This window comes from Malaclemys terrapin, chromosome 22 (assembly GCF_027887155.1).
Source record: "Malaclemys terrapin pileata isolate rMalTer1 chromosome 22, rMalTer1.hap1, whole genome shotgun sequence".
Lineage (NCBI taxonomy): Eukaryota > Metazoa > Chordata > Testudines > Emydidae > Malaclemys > Malaclemys terrapin.
Window position 1 is genome coordinate 4,066,961 of NC_071526.1, and position 17,038 is coordinate 4,083,998.

Below are 17,038 nucleotides of genomic sequence, written 5' to 3' on the forward strand. Positions count from 1 at the left end.
ACAAAGCAAGAGGAAAAGAGAAAGAAGGCAATGAATAAGTAGAAAAAGAAAGGTGAAATGAGTCTGAAGATAAACCTAGGAGCTCCAGGGGCATGGGGAAAGCAGGAACTTAGATCTGCTATGTGCATTGAAAGGAGAATTTAGGTTCAAATTAATTATTTCCCCAGTGCTGCCACATTTCCAGTGATTATCAACCTATCTTCAGCTGAGTGGACAAGCAAAGCCACCAGCACTGGGTATTGTCCACTCAGCCTATTTCAATATTCGAGGACTTGATGAATCAAGTGCCCCCTGGAGCAGAGAGCCCATTTGCATAATCAGTTAACTGTGCTTCATTGTGTCCCAAACATTGTTTGGTTGACCAAGTGTGGGGATTTCTTAGAAGTGTGGTCCAGCTTTCTGGGTTATTTACAATGGGATTACATAGTTATTTACAATGGCTTTCAAAGGTCACTGATTGTTCTCTCATGCCACAATTAAAGAAACAGAACCCATGCAAAATGTACAATCTCTTTCAGAAGAGGTGGCTATGGGTAAAATGTTCAAAAGCACTTAAATGATACAAGTGCCTACAACCCATTGGCATTTCATGGTATTTAAGCACTTAAGTCACTTAGGCCCATTGAGAATTTTACTCTGTGTGCTTGCATTACTTCCAGTCACACGGTGAAGCTGTTGAGCTGGGGATTTTTACACATCTGGCAGAACATTCCCGTGCTGTCACTTTCCCAGAGCACACATGATGGATTACAGTTGATCGTGTGAATTAAGACATCGATGGGTGTGTTTGCTGGGGAAGGTTAGCGATGGGTGTGTTAGGGGTGGGAAATGTTGCAAATCCTCATGTGCGTCAATAGCAAGCTTCCTGTTAGAAAGCATGATCTTCTGGGAAGAACTGATTTGAGATGATGCATATTCTGCTGCAGCCACATGCAAGGGGGAAAGAGGATAATACACAGCACAAATATTGTCTTTGAGAGCACTAGCATGAAGAGCCACCCAGAGATCATCAACCAAGTGATGAGACTGTGTTTGAACCCCAAATCGAAGGTGTTGCCCTACACAGCCAGATGCTGTTCAATTAAATCATTTGCAATGGTCGCCAGTCACTATTGGAACATGCTTCAGGACCTTTTTCTTTAGAAACACAGACTGGATCATAGAAACACAGACAGCTGCTATGCTGCAGGTGAACTCTTCAGTAAGGATATTGCTTTCTGCAGTGACCCAGCAGGATGCATTCGAGCATAACACAGCATTGTTCAGTTCATACAATTTCAGCCAATTGCAGATTTCTTTTGCCACCGCCCCACCAAATCCTAGGGTTTTCCAGAATCAAGGAAGGCCCTTCCTTCCCTGTTACTTGTGCCCCCACGTAGGTTTGATCAGTAAGTCAATACACTAAGAAGAGGAGCTAGGAGCTGACTGTCTCTTACCTTTGGTTTTAAATGCAAAGTTACAGTACTTGCAGACGTATGGCCTGACGTCTGTGTGCGTGCGAATGTGTTTCTTCAGCATGCTGGGTTTCTTGCAGCGAATTCCACATTCCTCACATACATACTTCCCTCTTCCGCGGCCTCGCACATACACATACTCTTCGTTTGATTTGTACCTATGAGCAACAGGTGTCATGATAAAAAAAAAAAGATTCCCACCTCAAAAGAAGTAATAACTTTCCTAAATTAATTCAGCACGTTATCGACACCAGAGGTGAAAGGCTGAACTAGCAATTTACCCAGAGTCACCAGCTATGAATAATTAAGCTAAACACAAAATATGTTCCAGCTCTTAAGCCCATTTGAGTCAAACGCCTCTCCCTCTGGAATAAGGTTTAATAATCTACAGCTGCCCTTCCCTCATGTCCATTGAGGCAATTAGCAAAATATCTGATAGAGCTACAGGGTGATCTGAACTTCCTAGTGCCCTCCCCACTCACAAATCCAGGCAAACTGGGGGAGTTGACCATAATCCAATTATTTGCCTCACAATCTACCTCATCTTCCTGAAAACTGTGAGCTGTATCGCTGTCAGCCGCTTCTTCAGACATATCCAAAAATATGCATGACTTGCTACTATACCGTCTAAAATAGCTTCTCTTCGATAATCACCTATCTCCCAGATAAACCACAGTTAAATTTTCAAAGGGATAACTTTAAAATCCAACTTGAAATTTACCAAGATGCCATTCTGAAACCTGTGGCCCGTGCACAGAATTCTAGCTGGGATTTGGGGACAAAACTTATCCAAAATATATCAGAGACAAGAAAAATCGAATTCTGTAACACATTGTGCTAGCACAGAAAATTAGGCTTCAAGGCCCCAGGTTCCTTCCCCACTGGGTCAGAGTGAGGAACAATGTTTGCCTGAAGTATTCGATTGTAGATCCTCCCTTCTTATTATAAAGTCATGTACCTTCAGTCCACCCATTAGCACAATGGGACAGTTATTGTGAGGTGGGTACGAGTAATATTTGTGAGAGTCACAGAAGTCGCCTGCCTCTTGCAGTTCAGCAAATGGAAGACGAGCAGAGAAACATCAAATTGATCTCATCAGATAAATACAATAATAAGAGACCAAGAGTTTAAAAGTGACTAGTGATTTTGGGTGCCTCAATTTTTGGGTGTCCCATTGAGGCACCTTGAAAAGGTCTGATTTTCAGAAAATGCAAAGCATCCACTCTCTGAAAACCAAGGCTCCTTAAAGAGTCTCAAGTGGGGAACCCACAGATTCAATCACCCCAAACCACTACTCACTTTTTAATTTCTTGGTCAACAAAGACTAACATCAAAACTACAAAGGGGAAAATGTCATCAGCATTGAAGAGGAATGGAGCAGGAATGGCAGCATGGAGCTACTTTGTCATGAGTAGCTTGGGTGCTTAGCTAAATGAAGGTGTGATTAACCTTACAAAATATTTGTACTATAGAAACCCAGAGGAATTCAAAGCTGAGTACTGAAGCGGTCTGACAATGTTGGGTCAGTGGCTAGGGTGCTATCTTTGAAATCACGAGACCTAGGTTTAATTCCCTGCACTGCTATAGACTTGGATAAATCACGTAGTCTTTCCTGACTCAGTTTTTCACCTATAAAATGGGGATAACAACACTTCCCTACCTCATAGGAGTGTTCTGAACATAAATATGTTTAAAAGATAGTGAGATGCTCAGATACATCAATGAGTGGCCATAGAAGTAATTTAGGGCTTGTCTACATGGGGAGGTTCAGGAAAATTAATCCAAATTAACTAAAGGTGTGACCTTAGAAGTGGATCAGCTAAACCACATCAAATGCCTGTGTGAATGCTGTTATTCAGAATTAAAGTGGCCTTAATTTGGTTTAGTTTAATTCACTTTGAAATTAACCAAATTAAGGCCACTTTAATTCTGAATGAGTGTGTTCACACAATGCAGTTTAACTAATCCACTTCGAATTCACACCTTTATTTAATTTGAAGTAACTTTCCTGGATGTCCCCATGTAGACAAGCACTTAGGGACGGGTTTACACTAAAAAGTTAGGTTGACTGAGCTATGTCGCTCAGGGAATGTGAAAAATCACACCTCTGAGACACATAGTAAAGCCAATATAACCCTCCATGTACACAGCACTAGGGTGACCGAAGAATTCTTCTCTCAATCCAGCTACCGCCTGTTGTAGAAGTGGATTAACTACAGTGAAAGGAGAACCCCCTCCTGTTGCCGTTGTGAATATCTACGCTGAAGCGCTACAACGGTGTAACTGCAGCTCTGCAGCTGTGTTGCTGTAGCAATTTCAGTGTAGACATAGCCTTAGGTAGATCCAGGGAACAAAAACAGAGGAAGCAAGAGAAAAAATGGGTGTCCACAGAAAATCCAGTCTAGCCTCGAATATTGAGAATACCAGTACTCCCAGGCACAGTCATCTAAAAGTTACCAGTAAAAAAATGGTAAGCAGTGACTTTTCTCAACATAAAGCAGAATTTCTTTTCAGGTCACGACAGAGTAATTCTGTCAGTCCCGCATCCTTTCTCCTTAGAAGGAGCTGTGCAGTACACTGAAACATTGTCAAACACATGGTTTCATGATAACCGATGATCTTTTTTTTTTTTTTTTTTTTTTGACAGGAAGTGGGGAAGATTGGGGATACTTGGAAATGTCACGGTTGCTTATTCAAACCAGGGCTGAGGAGGAGTTGCCATCTGACATGCTTTGAAATAGCAGCACCTTATGAACATTTACTGATGTTCTCACTACCTCCCTGTGACACAGGCACATAACGGGCCACTACATCTTTACAGATTCTTTGATAAGCAATGAACGATACCATGATATTAGAGGTCTATTTGAGATACCGCTAGCATAAGGACTACTGGGGTAATGCCATCTACTTACAAAGGTAACGCTGAAGATATTCGGGCAATCAGTATACTTTAGCTATTTTGCGAGGGGTACCGAGCATTGGCCTACGTGAAGCCAGTATCTGGAGAGTATCTACTAATTTTGGGTGCCCAGCATACCTAAGTGTCTCCAGTTAGACACCTAAAACTAACAACATGCTGAGACAGCGAGGGTCCGTCGCACCAAATGTCAATGGCCAAATTGTACGACTTTATTTCAGACATCTAAAAGCTGCACAGGATTATTACTGACCTGGTGCAGTCAAATTAATCCCGGATGACCATGTGAACACTGCCTGTCTGTGGCTGGGCAATGTCTCCTCCTGACCTCAAGTCTGATCTTCAGAGCTTCAGGTGAGGGGACTTTATCTGTGAAGGGGACTACATGACCAAAAAGTGCCAGCCAGCGGTGACTGATGACGACTTCAATCCTCTCAAGACCAGTTCTCAATAACACATCCCTATTGCTGATCAAATCAAACCATCTTATGCCCAGTAGTCGCTGCTGACAATGCATATGAAATGTCTCCAGCCTCCTGTTTAAGCAACGTCCATGTTTCAGATCCGTATAAGAGGTTTGATGAATCTGTACTTTTACATAACCCCAAACTAAGGCATCCAAAAGCAATAGACAAAGCTGTCCAGTGGCTCTTGTTCATTCACTCAGTGATTCAGTGGAAGAGCTGGGAGTCCGGATTCCCCGTCCCCTGCTTTAACCGTTTTCCATGCTCCCTCCTGCTATTCAATTCTTTTTGTCATTATTCTGTGTAATATTGTGTAATAATCATATTGCCATTTCAAAAACAAAATTGCTCCTTTATCAGCCATGTACTTGTGCTATCCTTAATCACGCTCTCACATAGAGCTGTTTGAGTAACTCCTTTGTGTCCATGCATCCGACGAAGTGGGCATTCACCCACGAAAGCTTATGCTCCAATACATCTGTTAGTCTTAAAGCTGCCACAGGACTCTCTGCTCCTTTGTGTCCAGTAGCCCCTTTGTTAGCCTCGTGAATGATATCAGTGACTGACTTCTCCTGGACAAAGTGACACACAATTTGATCTGAAATTAGACATTGCAGCTTATCTAACACTCACTGAGGCTGAGTCCGCCTAGAAGGAAGGGCTTCCTGTCCCGCTCATTTAGTACGTCTTGACGGGGGCCAGAGAAACAGAGAACCTTAAACAAGCTAAACAAAACCAAAACCAACCAATCCAAATAAAGTGTGCCATAAAACCAGAGATGGCTGCTGAAAATGCCCTGTAATTGCTACCGAGAGAGTGACATGTTTGTGGAGGTAATTACCACCCTAGGAGGCACTGCTGCCTTTCTTTGTGGGTCTATGTTCACATAATTTGCATCAGACAGACAAATCAATGACAGACCACTTCACTTAAGGGTTTACCCTCAACAAGGGACCTTCCTGCTCCGTAGCATTTACTGTAACCAGACTCCTCCACTACTCACAGTTTAAGTTTGTGTCAGCAAGTTTGTGCTTCTTTTCCAGAGTGCTTTGGAACTCATAATCCTACAGTAAGCAACTGAAATCTCCGATGGTGCCATGGTTTCCACACCATGTTGAAAGGATTTGAAACCTGTGAGGCTAAATGACCCTTGTTTGGTCAGTCTAAGCTTGGAAAGGGCCCCTTTAAAGCAACAAAATGAAAGATGAAGGATGAGCTTATTATTGCATTTTAGAAAGTAACCCTTGCTTGAGAAACATGCACATGTTAGACTTCACGTGGCTACTACAGATATGATTCCGAACACAGGAATTGCCATAGCTGGGACACCTAGGCCAGTATCCTTTCAGCAGTAGTGGCAAGTGCCAGACTCATAGATTTTAACACCAGAAGGACGATTAAGACCATCTCCTTTGACCTCCAGCATAACACAGGCCCGAGATGTTTCAAGAAAGGCTGCTAGAAACCCTGCAATGGGCAGTTATGGGACAATCTGCTCGCAGAGAAAGTTTCCTCCTACCGCTCTTGGAGATTGGCTGCTACCTTAAAGCATGAGGATTTATATCCCTGTTGCAATTCTTGTTTAATTTGTAATATTGACTATTATAGCTCTGGTTGTGTTTGTTAGCCATATAAATGTGTAATTCCTTTTTGAATACTGCTAAGCTTTTTGGTCTCCATGATGTTTTGTGGCAATGAGTTCCACAGATTAATTGTGCACTGGGTGAAATAGTATTTCCTTTATCAGTTTTGAATTGGTTGCCTTTCATTTTGTTTGTTTTTTGAATATTACTGTAGACTGAGCAGAGATCATCACTGAGTTGCCCACAATGATGCTCAGGTAACCCAGTAAGGTGAATGAGTAGTTCAAATTATTGCCTCCAATATGCACTACTTAGCATTTATCAGCACTACCTTCCACCTGTCATCATGCTGCCCATTAACCTGACTTTTGCTCCTCTGAAGTTGCTCACAGTTTTCTCTGGTAATGACTAACCTATTTAATGTTGTGCCATCTGCAAATTTTGCCTCCTAATTAACCCCATTTCCAGATCTTTAATAAATGCATTGCTAAGTATTATTATAGTACAAAACATTAAGAAATATATTTCATGGCATTTCCAGACAGCTGTCAACTAGGAGCTCAAATCAGTTCATAACCAAGTAAGCCTCACTATCTCCTTTTATAATCCCAGTTTTACAAGGTGGGAAATTGGGCACAGCAAGTCAGAAGCTGAGCAGGGTATGGGAACTTGGACTCCTGACTCACAGTTCCCTCCTATAATATTGAAATATGTGTGTTGTGGACACTACTCCCTGATCTCCAATCAAACCTCAAGGGGCAAATAGCTCAGATGAACAGGACTGAAGTCAGACAAATTGGACCTAGCCCCAAAAGAAAGTCTATTATAAATGTATTATTACAAATTTTCACTCGGTCATGAATCAAGCACTAACCACTGAAAAAGCAACACCAAAACAATCCCATCATCCCATCTGGGCCACTCACCAGCAAACCTCAAGTCCATCTGTAAAGTAGGAACAATATTTCCTTTCGTCCCCCCTTTTCCTGTCTTGTCTATTTAGACTGTAAGCTCTTTGGGGCAGGAACTGTCTTCTATTATGTGTTAATATGGCGCCAAGAACAACTGGAGTTAGGCCCTCTAACCATCACAAGGCTGGTTTTAGCTAAGGGGATTCCCACAGGGATTGAGGGAAATTAAATTTCCCCACAGGTGGTGTCACAGACACCAGTGCAGCTTCAATGTTCAGGAGCGTCTACAAAAATTGTATGCACACACACACATTATGGGGGAGGGGGTGGGGGAGGCTGGTGTATCCACTGAATTCCATGCTCCTACCCCTAGCCACAGCACACTGCACTGCTATCACTGTATCTGGGGCTCTCTGTAGAAGCAAAGGACAGGGAAGGATTTGCCCTTTAATTTGATGTCAGACAGGGTTACAACATTAAAAATACAGCTCTCTGGAGCACTACAGTGATCAGGTTCCTTATACGTTTCAGTCCCATCTGCCCACCAAGACAGACTGGAGAGATGGCAAGACGGGCACACATGTATCTGCAGACCACATAAAATCTGACGGGTCTAATTTTAGACCTTGCTGTCCTTGATGGTGCCTCTTCTGCACAAATGACAATGTAATCACTTGGAAAAACAACACGCGTCTCTCAATTCTGCAGTGGCCATTCTATGAGCTTTTTATGTACTGAGAATACATAGAACTAGGGTTACCATTCGTCCGGATTTACCCGGACATGTCCTCCTTTTTGTGCTAAAAATAGCGTCCGGGGGGAATTTGTAAAGCACTCACAATGTCCGGGATTTCCCCCCTCCCCCGGAGCGGCTGGGAGGGCTGCAGGAAAGTCCCGGGCTGGACTCCGGAGCAGCTGGAGAGGAGCTCCGCCCTGCATTCTGAGCAAGTGTCTCAGCACAAAGTGCAGCCCTCCCCTTTTGCAACTGGGAGCGGTTACTGCCATGCAGCGTAGCAAAACGGGAGCGAGAGCACTTTGTGCTGATACAAGGGCAGCTCTCCCCTGCAACCCGGTCCGGACCAGGGACCGGGTTTTGTTGTGCAGGGCCAGGGACCGGGTTTTGTTGTGCTGGGGAGCTTAGCCACGTGTCCGGCTCGCACAGAGCCCAACACCCTGTTCTGAGCAGCAGGGTAAGGGGGGCAGGAGAAGGGGCAGGGAGGTTCTGGAGGGGGCAGTCAAGAAACGGGGGGGGGGCTTTTTGGGGGGAGTGGAGAAAGTTTTGGGCAGTCAGGGTACAGGTAGGGGGTAGGGTCCTGGTGGGCAGTTGGGGGGGGGGAGTCTTAGGAGGGGGCAGTTAGGGGACAAGGAACAGGGAGTCTTAGGTAGGGGGTGGGGTTCTGGAGGGAAGTTAGGAGCAGGGGTCCCAGGAGGGGGCAGTCAGGGGACAAGGAGCGGGGGGGTAGGGGGCTGGGAGTTCTGGGGGGGAGCTGTCAGGGGGCAGGAGTGGGGAGAGGGATCGGAGCAGTCAGGGGACAGGGAGCAGAGGGGTTTAGATGGGTTGGGAGTTCTGGGGGGGGCTGTCAGGGGGCAGGAGTGCGGAGAGGGATCGGAGCAGTCAGGGGACAGGGAGCAGAGGGGTTTAGATGGGTTGGGAGTTCTGGGGGGGAGCTGTCAGGGGGCAGGAGTGGGGAGAGGGATCGGAGCAGTCGGGACAGGGAGCAGAGGGGTTTAGATGGGTTGGGAGTTCTGGGGGGGGCTGTCAGGGGGTGGGGAGTGGTTGGATGGGGCGTGGGAGTCCCAGGGGTCTGTCTGGGGGTGGGGGTGTGGATAAAGGTTGGGGCAGTCAGGGGACAAGAGGCAGGGAGGCTTAGATAGTCCTGGGGGGCAGTTAGGGGCAGGGGTCCCAGGAGGGGGTAGTCAGGGGACAAGGAACGGGGGGAGGGTTGGGAGGTCAGGGGGGGCGGGAAGTGGGAGGGGCAGGGGCGGGGCTAGGGCGGGGCTTCTCCCATCCTCTTTTTTGCTCGCTGAAATATGGTAACCCTACATAGAACTGCATTCTCAAAGTCTATGTAACTTCATCTTCCTTTGGTAACATATAACAGGGGCTGGTCTCTGGCGTTATTCAGTGCTTAATTCATTCCAAATACAGGGTTTGGTTTATCTATTTAAAGGGGGTAGCCTGGACTGGGAGACAGAGTACGCGACTGGGAGTCGCCAGCTCAGGAGAAATAAAAAAGAGACGGGTTTATTGTGTTCCCTTGGTAGATAGTTCTGTAGTTGCTAAGGCCCAAGTGAAAACAATCTATTGGACACTGAATATTTCATTGATGATCCTGCTTTAGCTGAGTCCTGTTAGAAAACAACTATGAGATCAAGTATCAGAGGGGGAGCCGTGTTAGTCTGAATCTGTAAAAAGCAACAGAGGGTCCTGTGGCACCTTTGAGACTAACAGAAGTACTGGGAGCATAAGCTTTCGTGGGTAAGAACCTCACTTGACTTGCATCTGAAGAAGTGAGGTTCTTACCCACAAAAGCTTATGCTCCCAGTACTTCTGTTAGTCTCAAAGGTGCTACAGGACCCTCTGTAACTATGAGATCATTAAACATAGCTGCTGCCTTTGACCAGAGTGGCCCATATGGGTGCACCACACCCCCCAAAAACACGATTGCCAGAAAGATAAACCCATTTTAGACCATGTAGCCTCACGTGAAGAGGCTTAAAGAATGGCCTGTATCTTAGGAGAAGTCATCCCAGAACCCCTGTGTCGGCAGAGGAAAGAATCTTTATGACTGGCAAACTGGCGTTTATTGAAAGCTAATTTATTTGATTTCCACTTGGGCCTCTTGATCAAGCTTCCCTGACCATCCCTTCCCACCCTGACTGCTTGATCAGGCCTTACTGTTGTTTCAGACACCTGGTAAAAAGTGAAGACACAGAGGGAGGGGGGAAAAAGCTATTCCCCAGGTTTTGCAGCAGAATTCTAACTGGGATGACATCACCACACAGGGTTACCTGTGACGGTCTGACACCGTCATATAAAAGACAAGGTCCTGCTGACCTCACCCGTGAGTCATGCCACAGAAGTAGTAGGATTACTTCATCGAGTGAGGCATGCAGGATTGGGCCCTGTCTTCATTCATTACTGAACATGCTGTTAGCACATTAAAGATGTCAACGGCTATTTACATATGGCAATGATGGTTATTGTTATATCTGATACTACGCCATCCATGAAGATGTCAGGCCAAGCCCAGGAGAGAAAACCTCTCCACATGCATGCAACTGCTTTTGAGGCCCTTAACCCTCTAAAACATTTCTCATGCAAACAACTAAGACTGGAGAGAAAGCCACAGTATAATCACTAGTGCTATTAGTATTAATGTCACAACCTTATTTAGGAGCTTCTCAGCTAATGGCCCTTAGCAAACAGTATTGTTTTCTATGCGTTGCTATCTTTTTGATGCATTGACATTTCACATTAATTTGCTATTCATGACAGGGGAAAGCATGTAAATTCATTTTAAAAGAAGATCCTGTCCTTATATTAGGCTGCCACAATAAATATTCCACTGGCACTGTTTGAAAGCATTAAAAAGTAATAGCACGATAGTGCTAACAAATGGAAACAACAATTACATTACAGCAGTAGAGCTACCCAGCTAAAGACACACGGTTATTAGCATTTAAAATCAGCTAATAGTGACTAATCAATGTATGCTCAGAGATTTGAAGATGTTAAGTGCTATATACGTGCCAGATATTATTATTTCTACACTCAGTGATATTAATTGTAGATTGCATTTTCATCCTGAAGGCTCCCAAAGCACTCTACAGAGGAATTGCTTTATTCACCATTGAAATGCAGCCACTTCTAAGGTTGAAGGTAATCGCAGTTTAATAGGGCAGAACAACTCTATGCAACAATTTAGGAGAAGTGTACTGAAAGCAGGGAAATGTTAGAATTTCTGTAGAATCCTTGACTTCGGGGCCTCCTCTATGCTTCCATGTAATGGGATTCTCATTAATTGTATGTTAGCCAGCAGCATTGTTAGCCAGTCACACTGCTCCTGACATAGTGAAAACACATGAAATCATTTCTGCCAGTTTAGAAACTGGCATTAGTTGACAGTTATGGTTGCTGATGGACTAATTGCTCCCATTAAACAGAATTCTCTCTAGATTTCTCATCTTTGTCATCTACTGCAGCGGTTCTTAAACTGGGGTTTATGGACCCCTGGGGGTCTGCAAGGGTAATTCAGGGGGTTCATGAGCATGCCTGGGGCCACTGGACCCACTGATCAACTCCTTCTCCTCCCTCCAGCGCCTTCTGCACGCCGCAGAACAGCTGTTCAGTGGCATGCAGGAGCTGCTGGGAGGGAGGGGGAGGAGTGGGCAGGGGGCGTGCTTGGGGGAGGGGCGGAAAGAGGAGGGGTCAGGGGTGGGAAGAGGTGGGGCGGGGGTAAGGCCTTGGGGGAAGGAGTGGAGTAGGGGTGGGGCCTAGGGCTGAGTGGTGGTTGAGCACCCCCGAGGAAAATTACAAGCTGGCTTCAGGGTCCACAAAACTTTTAAAATCGAAATGGGGTCCTTGGGTTGCTAACGTTTGAGAACAGCTGGTCTACCCTATTGCAACCTGTAAACCATGAGTTTGAAACTCTCTAAAGACAACTTTCAAAAGAAATGTAAGCAGCTCATTTTCTCTTGGGCTTGAGCAGAGTAGAAAGGGTGGGCGTTTGAGGGCACTGCAAAGAAACTGCTGTGGAAGATGGCTGTGAGATAAGGAAAAGCTGCTGCCTGCAGTTTCCAATAGCCTTGATTTGTGTCCCACTGGCAGATCACGTGCAGTAATGTCCCTCCTTGCTTTGGATGTGAAACGGCAGGCGGATGAGAGCATCACTACACTGCAGTCTACATGGTCACAGACTCCTTCAGCTGCTGTCAGAATGACGCTGGCACCGCTGACTGGCTAACTGAACGGATACTAGCAGTGGTTAGGACATAGTTCTAAAAGCAGATTAATGCTTGCCCAGCACGCCAGCAAAAATAAACAAATTAGAGATGACACCAGCTGCGGCTGTGCTTGCTTCAAAAGGCCACAGCAGCAGCTTGAGCCAGTGAGCAGTGATAGGGCACCAAAACCAGTGTGATTTGGCGGTGTATGCACCAAAACCAGTGTGATTTGGGGGTGTATGTACCAAACCAGTGTGATTTGGGGGTGTATGCACCAAAACCAGGTGATTTGGGGGTGTATGCACCAAAACCAGATGATTTGGGAGTGTATGCACTAAAACCAGTGTGATTTGGGAGTGTATGCACCAAAACCAGTGTGATTTGGGGATGTATGCACCAAAACCAGGTGATTTGGGGGTGTATGCACCAAAACACCACATCCAGGAGCAGGTAGTCTCTCCCGGTCTAATCACACCTGCGATACTGTGTTTAGCTCTTTGCACTTCATGGCCAGAACAACGTAGACAAACTGGAGGAAGTTCAGAGAAAAATATTTATTGGGGGTAGCGGGGACTGAGCGGTGAAGAAAGATTAACACAACTAGATCTGCTTAGCATGGCTCAATGCCAGCAAGATGGATGGGCAGATGTTAACTGTCTCAAAATATTTCATGGATGCTAATGATGGAGAGAAGTTATTTGGGGGCGGACTTTGAAATTATGGGGTGAAACTACGAAAGGGAAAATTTAGGCTGAATAACAGCAAAAACTCCAGGCAGTGACAGCTACTTGGTGTGTTCTACACAGTTTTTGTACTGATTTAAATAGTCCAGCCCATAGTGTGGGCACAGTCACAATGGTATAAAGGTGCCTTATACAGGTATAGCTCATTCCTGTACATTTATGGAAATAAGCTTTACTAGTATAAGCACCTTCATGCCAGTCTAGCTGCATCCACACTAGAGGCTTGTACCACGTATCGATACTGGTTGGAAACTGAAAAGTGTATAAAAAAGCCCTTAGGCAGGGTCTGCACTGGAAATATTTGCCAGTAAAGTAACGCTGGTTGGGGAGTGATTTTTTTGCAACGTTTCTACACCAGCAAAAGCCCTAGTGTAGATGAAGTTATAATGGCATCCAAGTGCTTTTGCAAGTATTGCTTATTTCACCTGGGGAGCTAGGATAAGCTATACTGGCAATAGATGCAGTATAAGCCGCATCAACACTAGAAAGGTTCATTGGTAGCTATACCATTACACTACATTTTTGAGAGTAGGCCGGGCCTTAGAATTTTATGTAATCTCTCCAGAAAAGGTAGTGACGCCCCACTGCCTAAGTTAATATGAGCCGGAGTGGACAAACCGCTAGCAAACAGACTATAGGGCTGTTTCCCAAATGGGACAGCAGGAATGGACTAGATTTACCTTACAGCTCTTTTCCACCTCTGACTATTATGCTTCAGTGAACACTCCTTGATCCTCAGTGTAATTCTGGCACCTGACCCTTTTGTGATGCTTGCTACAGCTGTTCTGTTTGCTGTTATTACTACATCACTGACAGACCCTCAAATAGCCTCTGACTCAATCAGTTGCTCCTTCCCATGTCTGGGATGTGCAGCAGTTCAAACAGGAAGAAGAAACAGATAAAGCTGAAATGCTGTTTGGGAAACCTTCATGGGCATTTGAAAGAGGACAAGAGGTTACGCTGCTACCCTATTAGCCCTGGACAAGAGAGGTTCCCATGAATAATATCAGTCATAAGAATCTTTTCCACTTATACTCTATCCAAAGATCTCAAAGCACTTAATAAACAGCAGTGAGATTGCCCAGATTCTCCCCTGACGACACCCAATGCATCTCCATTAAAAGCACCACTGATGTCATTTAATTGTCATCACAAGCAACGCAGTCCAGTTCAGCATAGCTTCAGTGGCACTACGCCAATTTACACCAGATGAGGATCTAGCCCTATGGTATAAAAACTTCCTCAGCGCTCAAACCACACTGCAAACCTGACATTATACTCACTACAAGGCAGCTCCAGCTTCAGTCTCCTGCACAGAGCACGCTGCAGCTGAGAAGAACTGAATATTGCTTTTGTGTACAGGTTAAACAGTCTCCCTCTGGACCTCCTTTCAGTTAAACACCACTGCAAGAGCAGAGAAGTACTACAGTACTACTTTGTCCCACTATTGTCTTTTGTTCTCTTTTTGGAGCAACAGTCTATCTCTATGTCCAAAAGACGATATACAGAAATGCAACAACTACTGCAGAATACACGTGATCTGAACACCGACGCAACCCAAGTTGGCACTGAGGTCTATAAATAATAACCAGGAAAATGATGTAATTTGGAGATCCTAGAGTGACACACAGACACCACTGCTTCCCCTGCCCTCCCAATACACTCCTTTACTTGGAGGATTCGTTGTACTAAATGGATGCTGCACAAAACCTAGCTGAGGATTTAACGTTATTTCCTGGCACCAATCAGCTGACTTGGGTCAGTGTTACAAAAGTATGACAGCGTCAGTAGCCACTGATTCCAGGAGTGCTGTTACAGCTTCACCTTTCCTTTTTGAAAAATCAAACACAAATAAAATAAAATATTAGACAAAAATAACCACCACAAACTAGCACAACCAACTGATAAACTGTACATAGAGACAGTCTAGGATGGAGGCCAGGACAGGTGGGGTGACATCCCCCACCCACAAGAGATGAGATGATCCTCAGTATCTGACCCTCAGTGGCTTTTGACTGACAAGGAAAACCATTTGATACTTCCTGTCTTGAAAACAGTTCCTTTTGCAGTAGGTTCTTCAGCTGCTGAGATTGATCCACTGTCTGGAGTTTGTGGATGTCTTCATTCAGGAGCCTTTTATTCCTCCTATAGGGTTGAATGTCATGGGATAGCACTTCTGTTTGATGGCCTTATTCAAATCTTCTGGATCTGTACCAATCCTTAGCATGTTTGGTTGTATTATAGTAACCATGCTGTTAGCCCACTCATTCAGGTTCTGAATTCTCTTAATAACATCTAATTTTATCATTCACGTTTTGATTTCTCTTTCTGTGCTAATGGCATTTTATGTGTGCCTGTAGTTTGGGAGACACTCTGAGTCAATATTAATGTGATGTGCCATATCCTGACTGAATCCCAGTCCATTAAACACCACATCAAATTCTTTCAGAAAATGTTTTGGATCCTGGTCAATTACAAGTTGTGCACTCATTTGGTCATCTGCAGACTGCTCTTCCATTCAAGCATACATGGGACTTCCTGTTTTGCTATTTCATACTCTACTGAATGGCATCACATAATCTCGTATGTGTCTACTATATAAAACAACCTTACGTTTCTACATTAACATCTTCTGCCACTAATCCTCTGACTATGCTTGCTGTGATTACATGATAAATAGCTCCAGTGTCTTTTGAAATTCACTTTTTTTCCTTTTATTTCCAGTCTCACAATCTCATAGACTCACAGACTTTAAGGTCAGAAGGGACCATTATGATCATCTAGTCTGACCTCCTGCACCATGCAGGTCACAGAATCTCACCCACCCACTCCTGTAACAACCCCCTAACCTATGCCTGAGTTATTGAAGTCCTCAAATCATGGTTTAAAGACCTCAAGGTGCAGAGAATCTTCCAGCAAGTGACCCGTGCCCCACGCTGCAGAGGAAGGCGAAAAACCTCCAGGGCCTCTGCCAATCTGCCCTGGAGGAAAATTCCTTCCCGACCCCAAATATGGCGATCAATTAAACCCTGAGCATGTGGGCAAGACTCACCAGCCAGAACCCAGGAAAGAATTCTCTGTAGTAACTCAGATCCCACCCCATCAAACATCCCATCACAGGCCACTGGGCATATTTACAATCTGTTGTAGAACCCTGTGTTTCTGTATCACTGTCATAGTTTGGACCATGATCTTAATGTCCATGACTGTGTTTGGTTTTCTATTTCTTTGCTATTTGTGCCAAGAGCAATACACTTTTGCTAAATGGTTGCTTTTACTGCATACACGACACTAAACCCTTTGTGTTGAACATCCTCATGTTATAATGATCTCCACATTTATTTCAAACAAATATTGTCTCTGCTGTTTATTGACTCTTGGGTTCAGTCTTTACACACTCCTAATTAGTTCTTTCACTGCTTGCTAATGTTTTCATTTGGGAAGCAAAATTTTCACTAGCCCTTAAATTCATTGTTCTTCATAGATTCCAACAGATCATTGTGGTCATTTACTTTGACCTCCTGTATAGCACAGACCATAGAACTTCCCCCAAATAGTTCCTGGAACAGAACTTTCAGAATAACATCCACCATGATGCATGGTAAATTGTTACAATGATTAATTACTCTCACAGTTGACTCTTTCACCAACAGAAGTTGGTCCAATAAAAGATATTCCCTCACCCACCTTGTCTCTCTAATATCCTGGGACCAACACAGCCACAACAAAACTGTAAGCAAAAATTTATGCCTTCCTTCCAGTTTGAATTTATCTAACTTCAACTTCCAGCCATTGGACTGTGTTATACCTTTCTCTGCTAGACTGAAAAGCCCATTATTAAATATCTGTTCCCATGTAGGTACTGATAGACTGTAATCAAGTCACCCCTTAACCTTCTTTTTGTTAAGCTAAACGGATTGAGCTCCTGGAGTTTATCACTACAAGGCAGGTTTTCTAACACTTGATCATTCTCATGGCTCTTCTCTGAACCCTCTCCAATTTATCATTATCCTTTG

At 44.5% G+C, this 17,038-nt stretch overlaps 1 protein-coding gene across 3 annotated transcripts in view; it reads right to left on the reverse strand.

The window, feature by feature from the left end:
* Nucleotides 1-17,038, reverse strand: part of HIVEP3 (HIVEP zinc finger 3) — a 432,975-nt gene that overhangs the window by 34,982 nt on the left and 380,955 nt on the right. For all 3 annotated transcript variants that reach the window (XM_054011998.1, XM_054012000.1, XM_054011997.1), the window contains one exon: nucleotides 1,437-1,612. In XM_054011998.1, coding sequence (XP_053867973.1) covers nucleotides 1,437-1,612 — 176 coding nt within the window. The remainder of the gene's footprint in view (nucleotides 1-1,436; nucleotides 1,613-17,038) is intronic.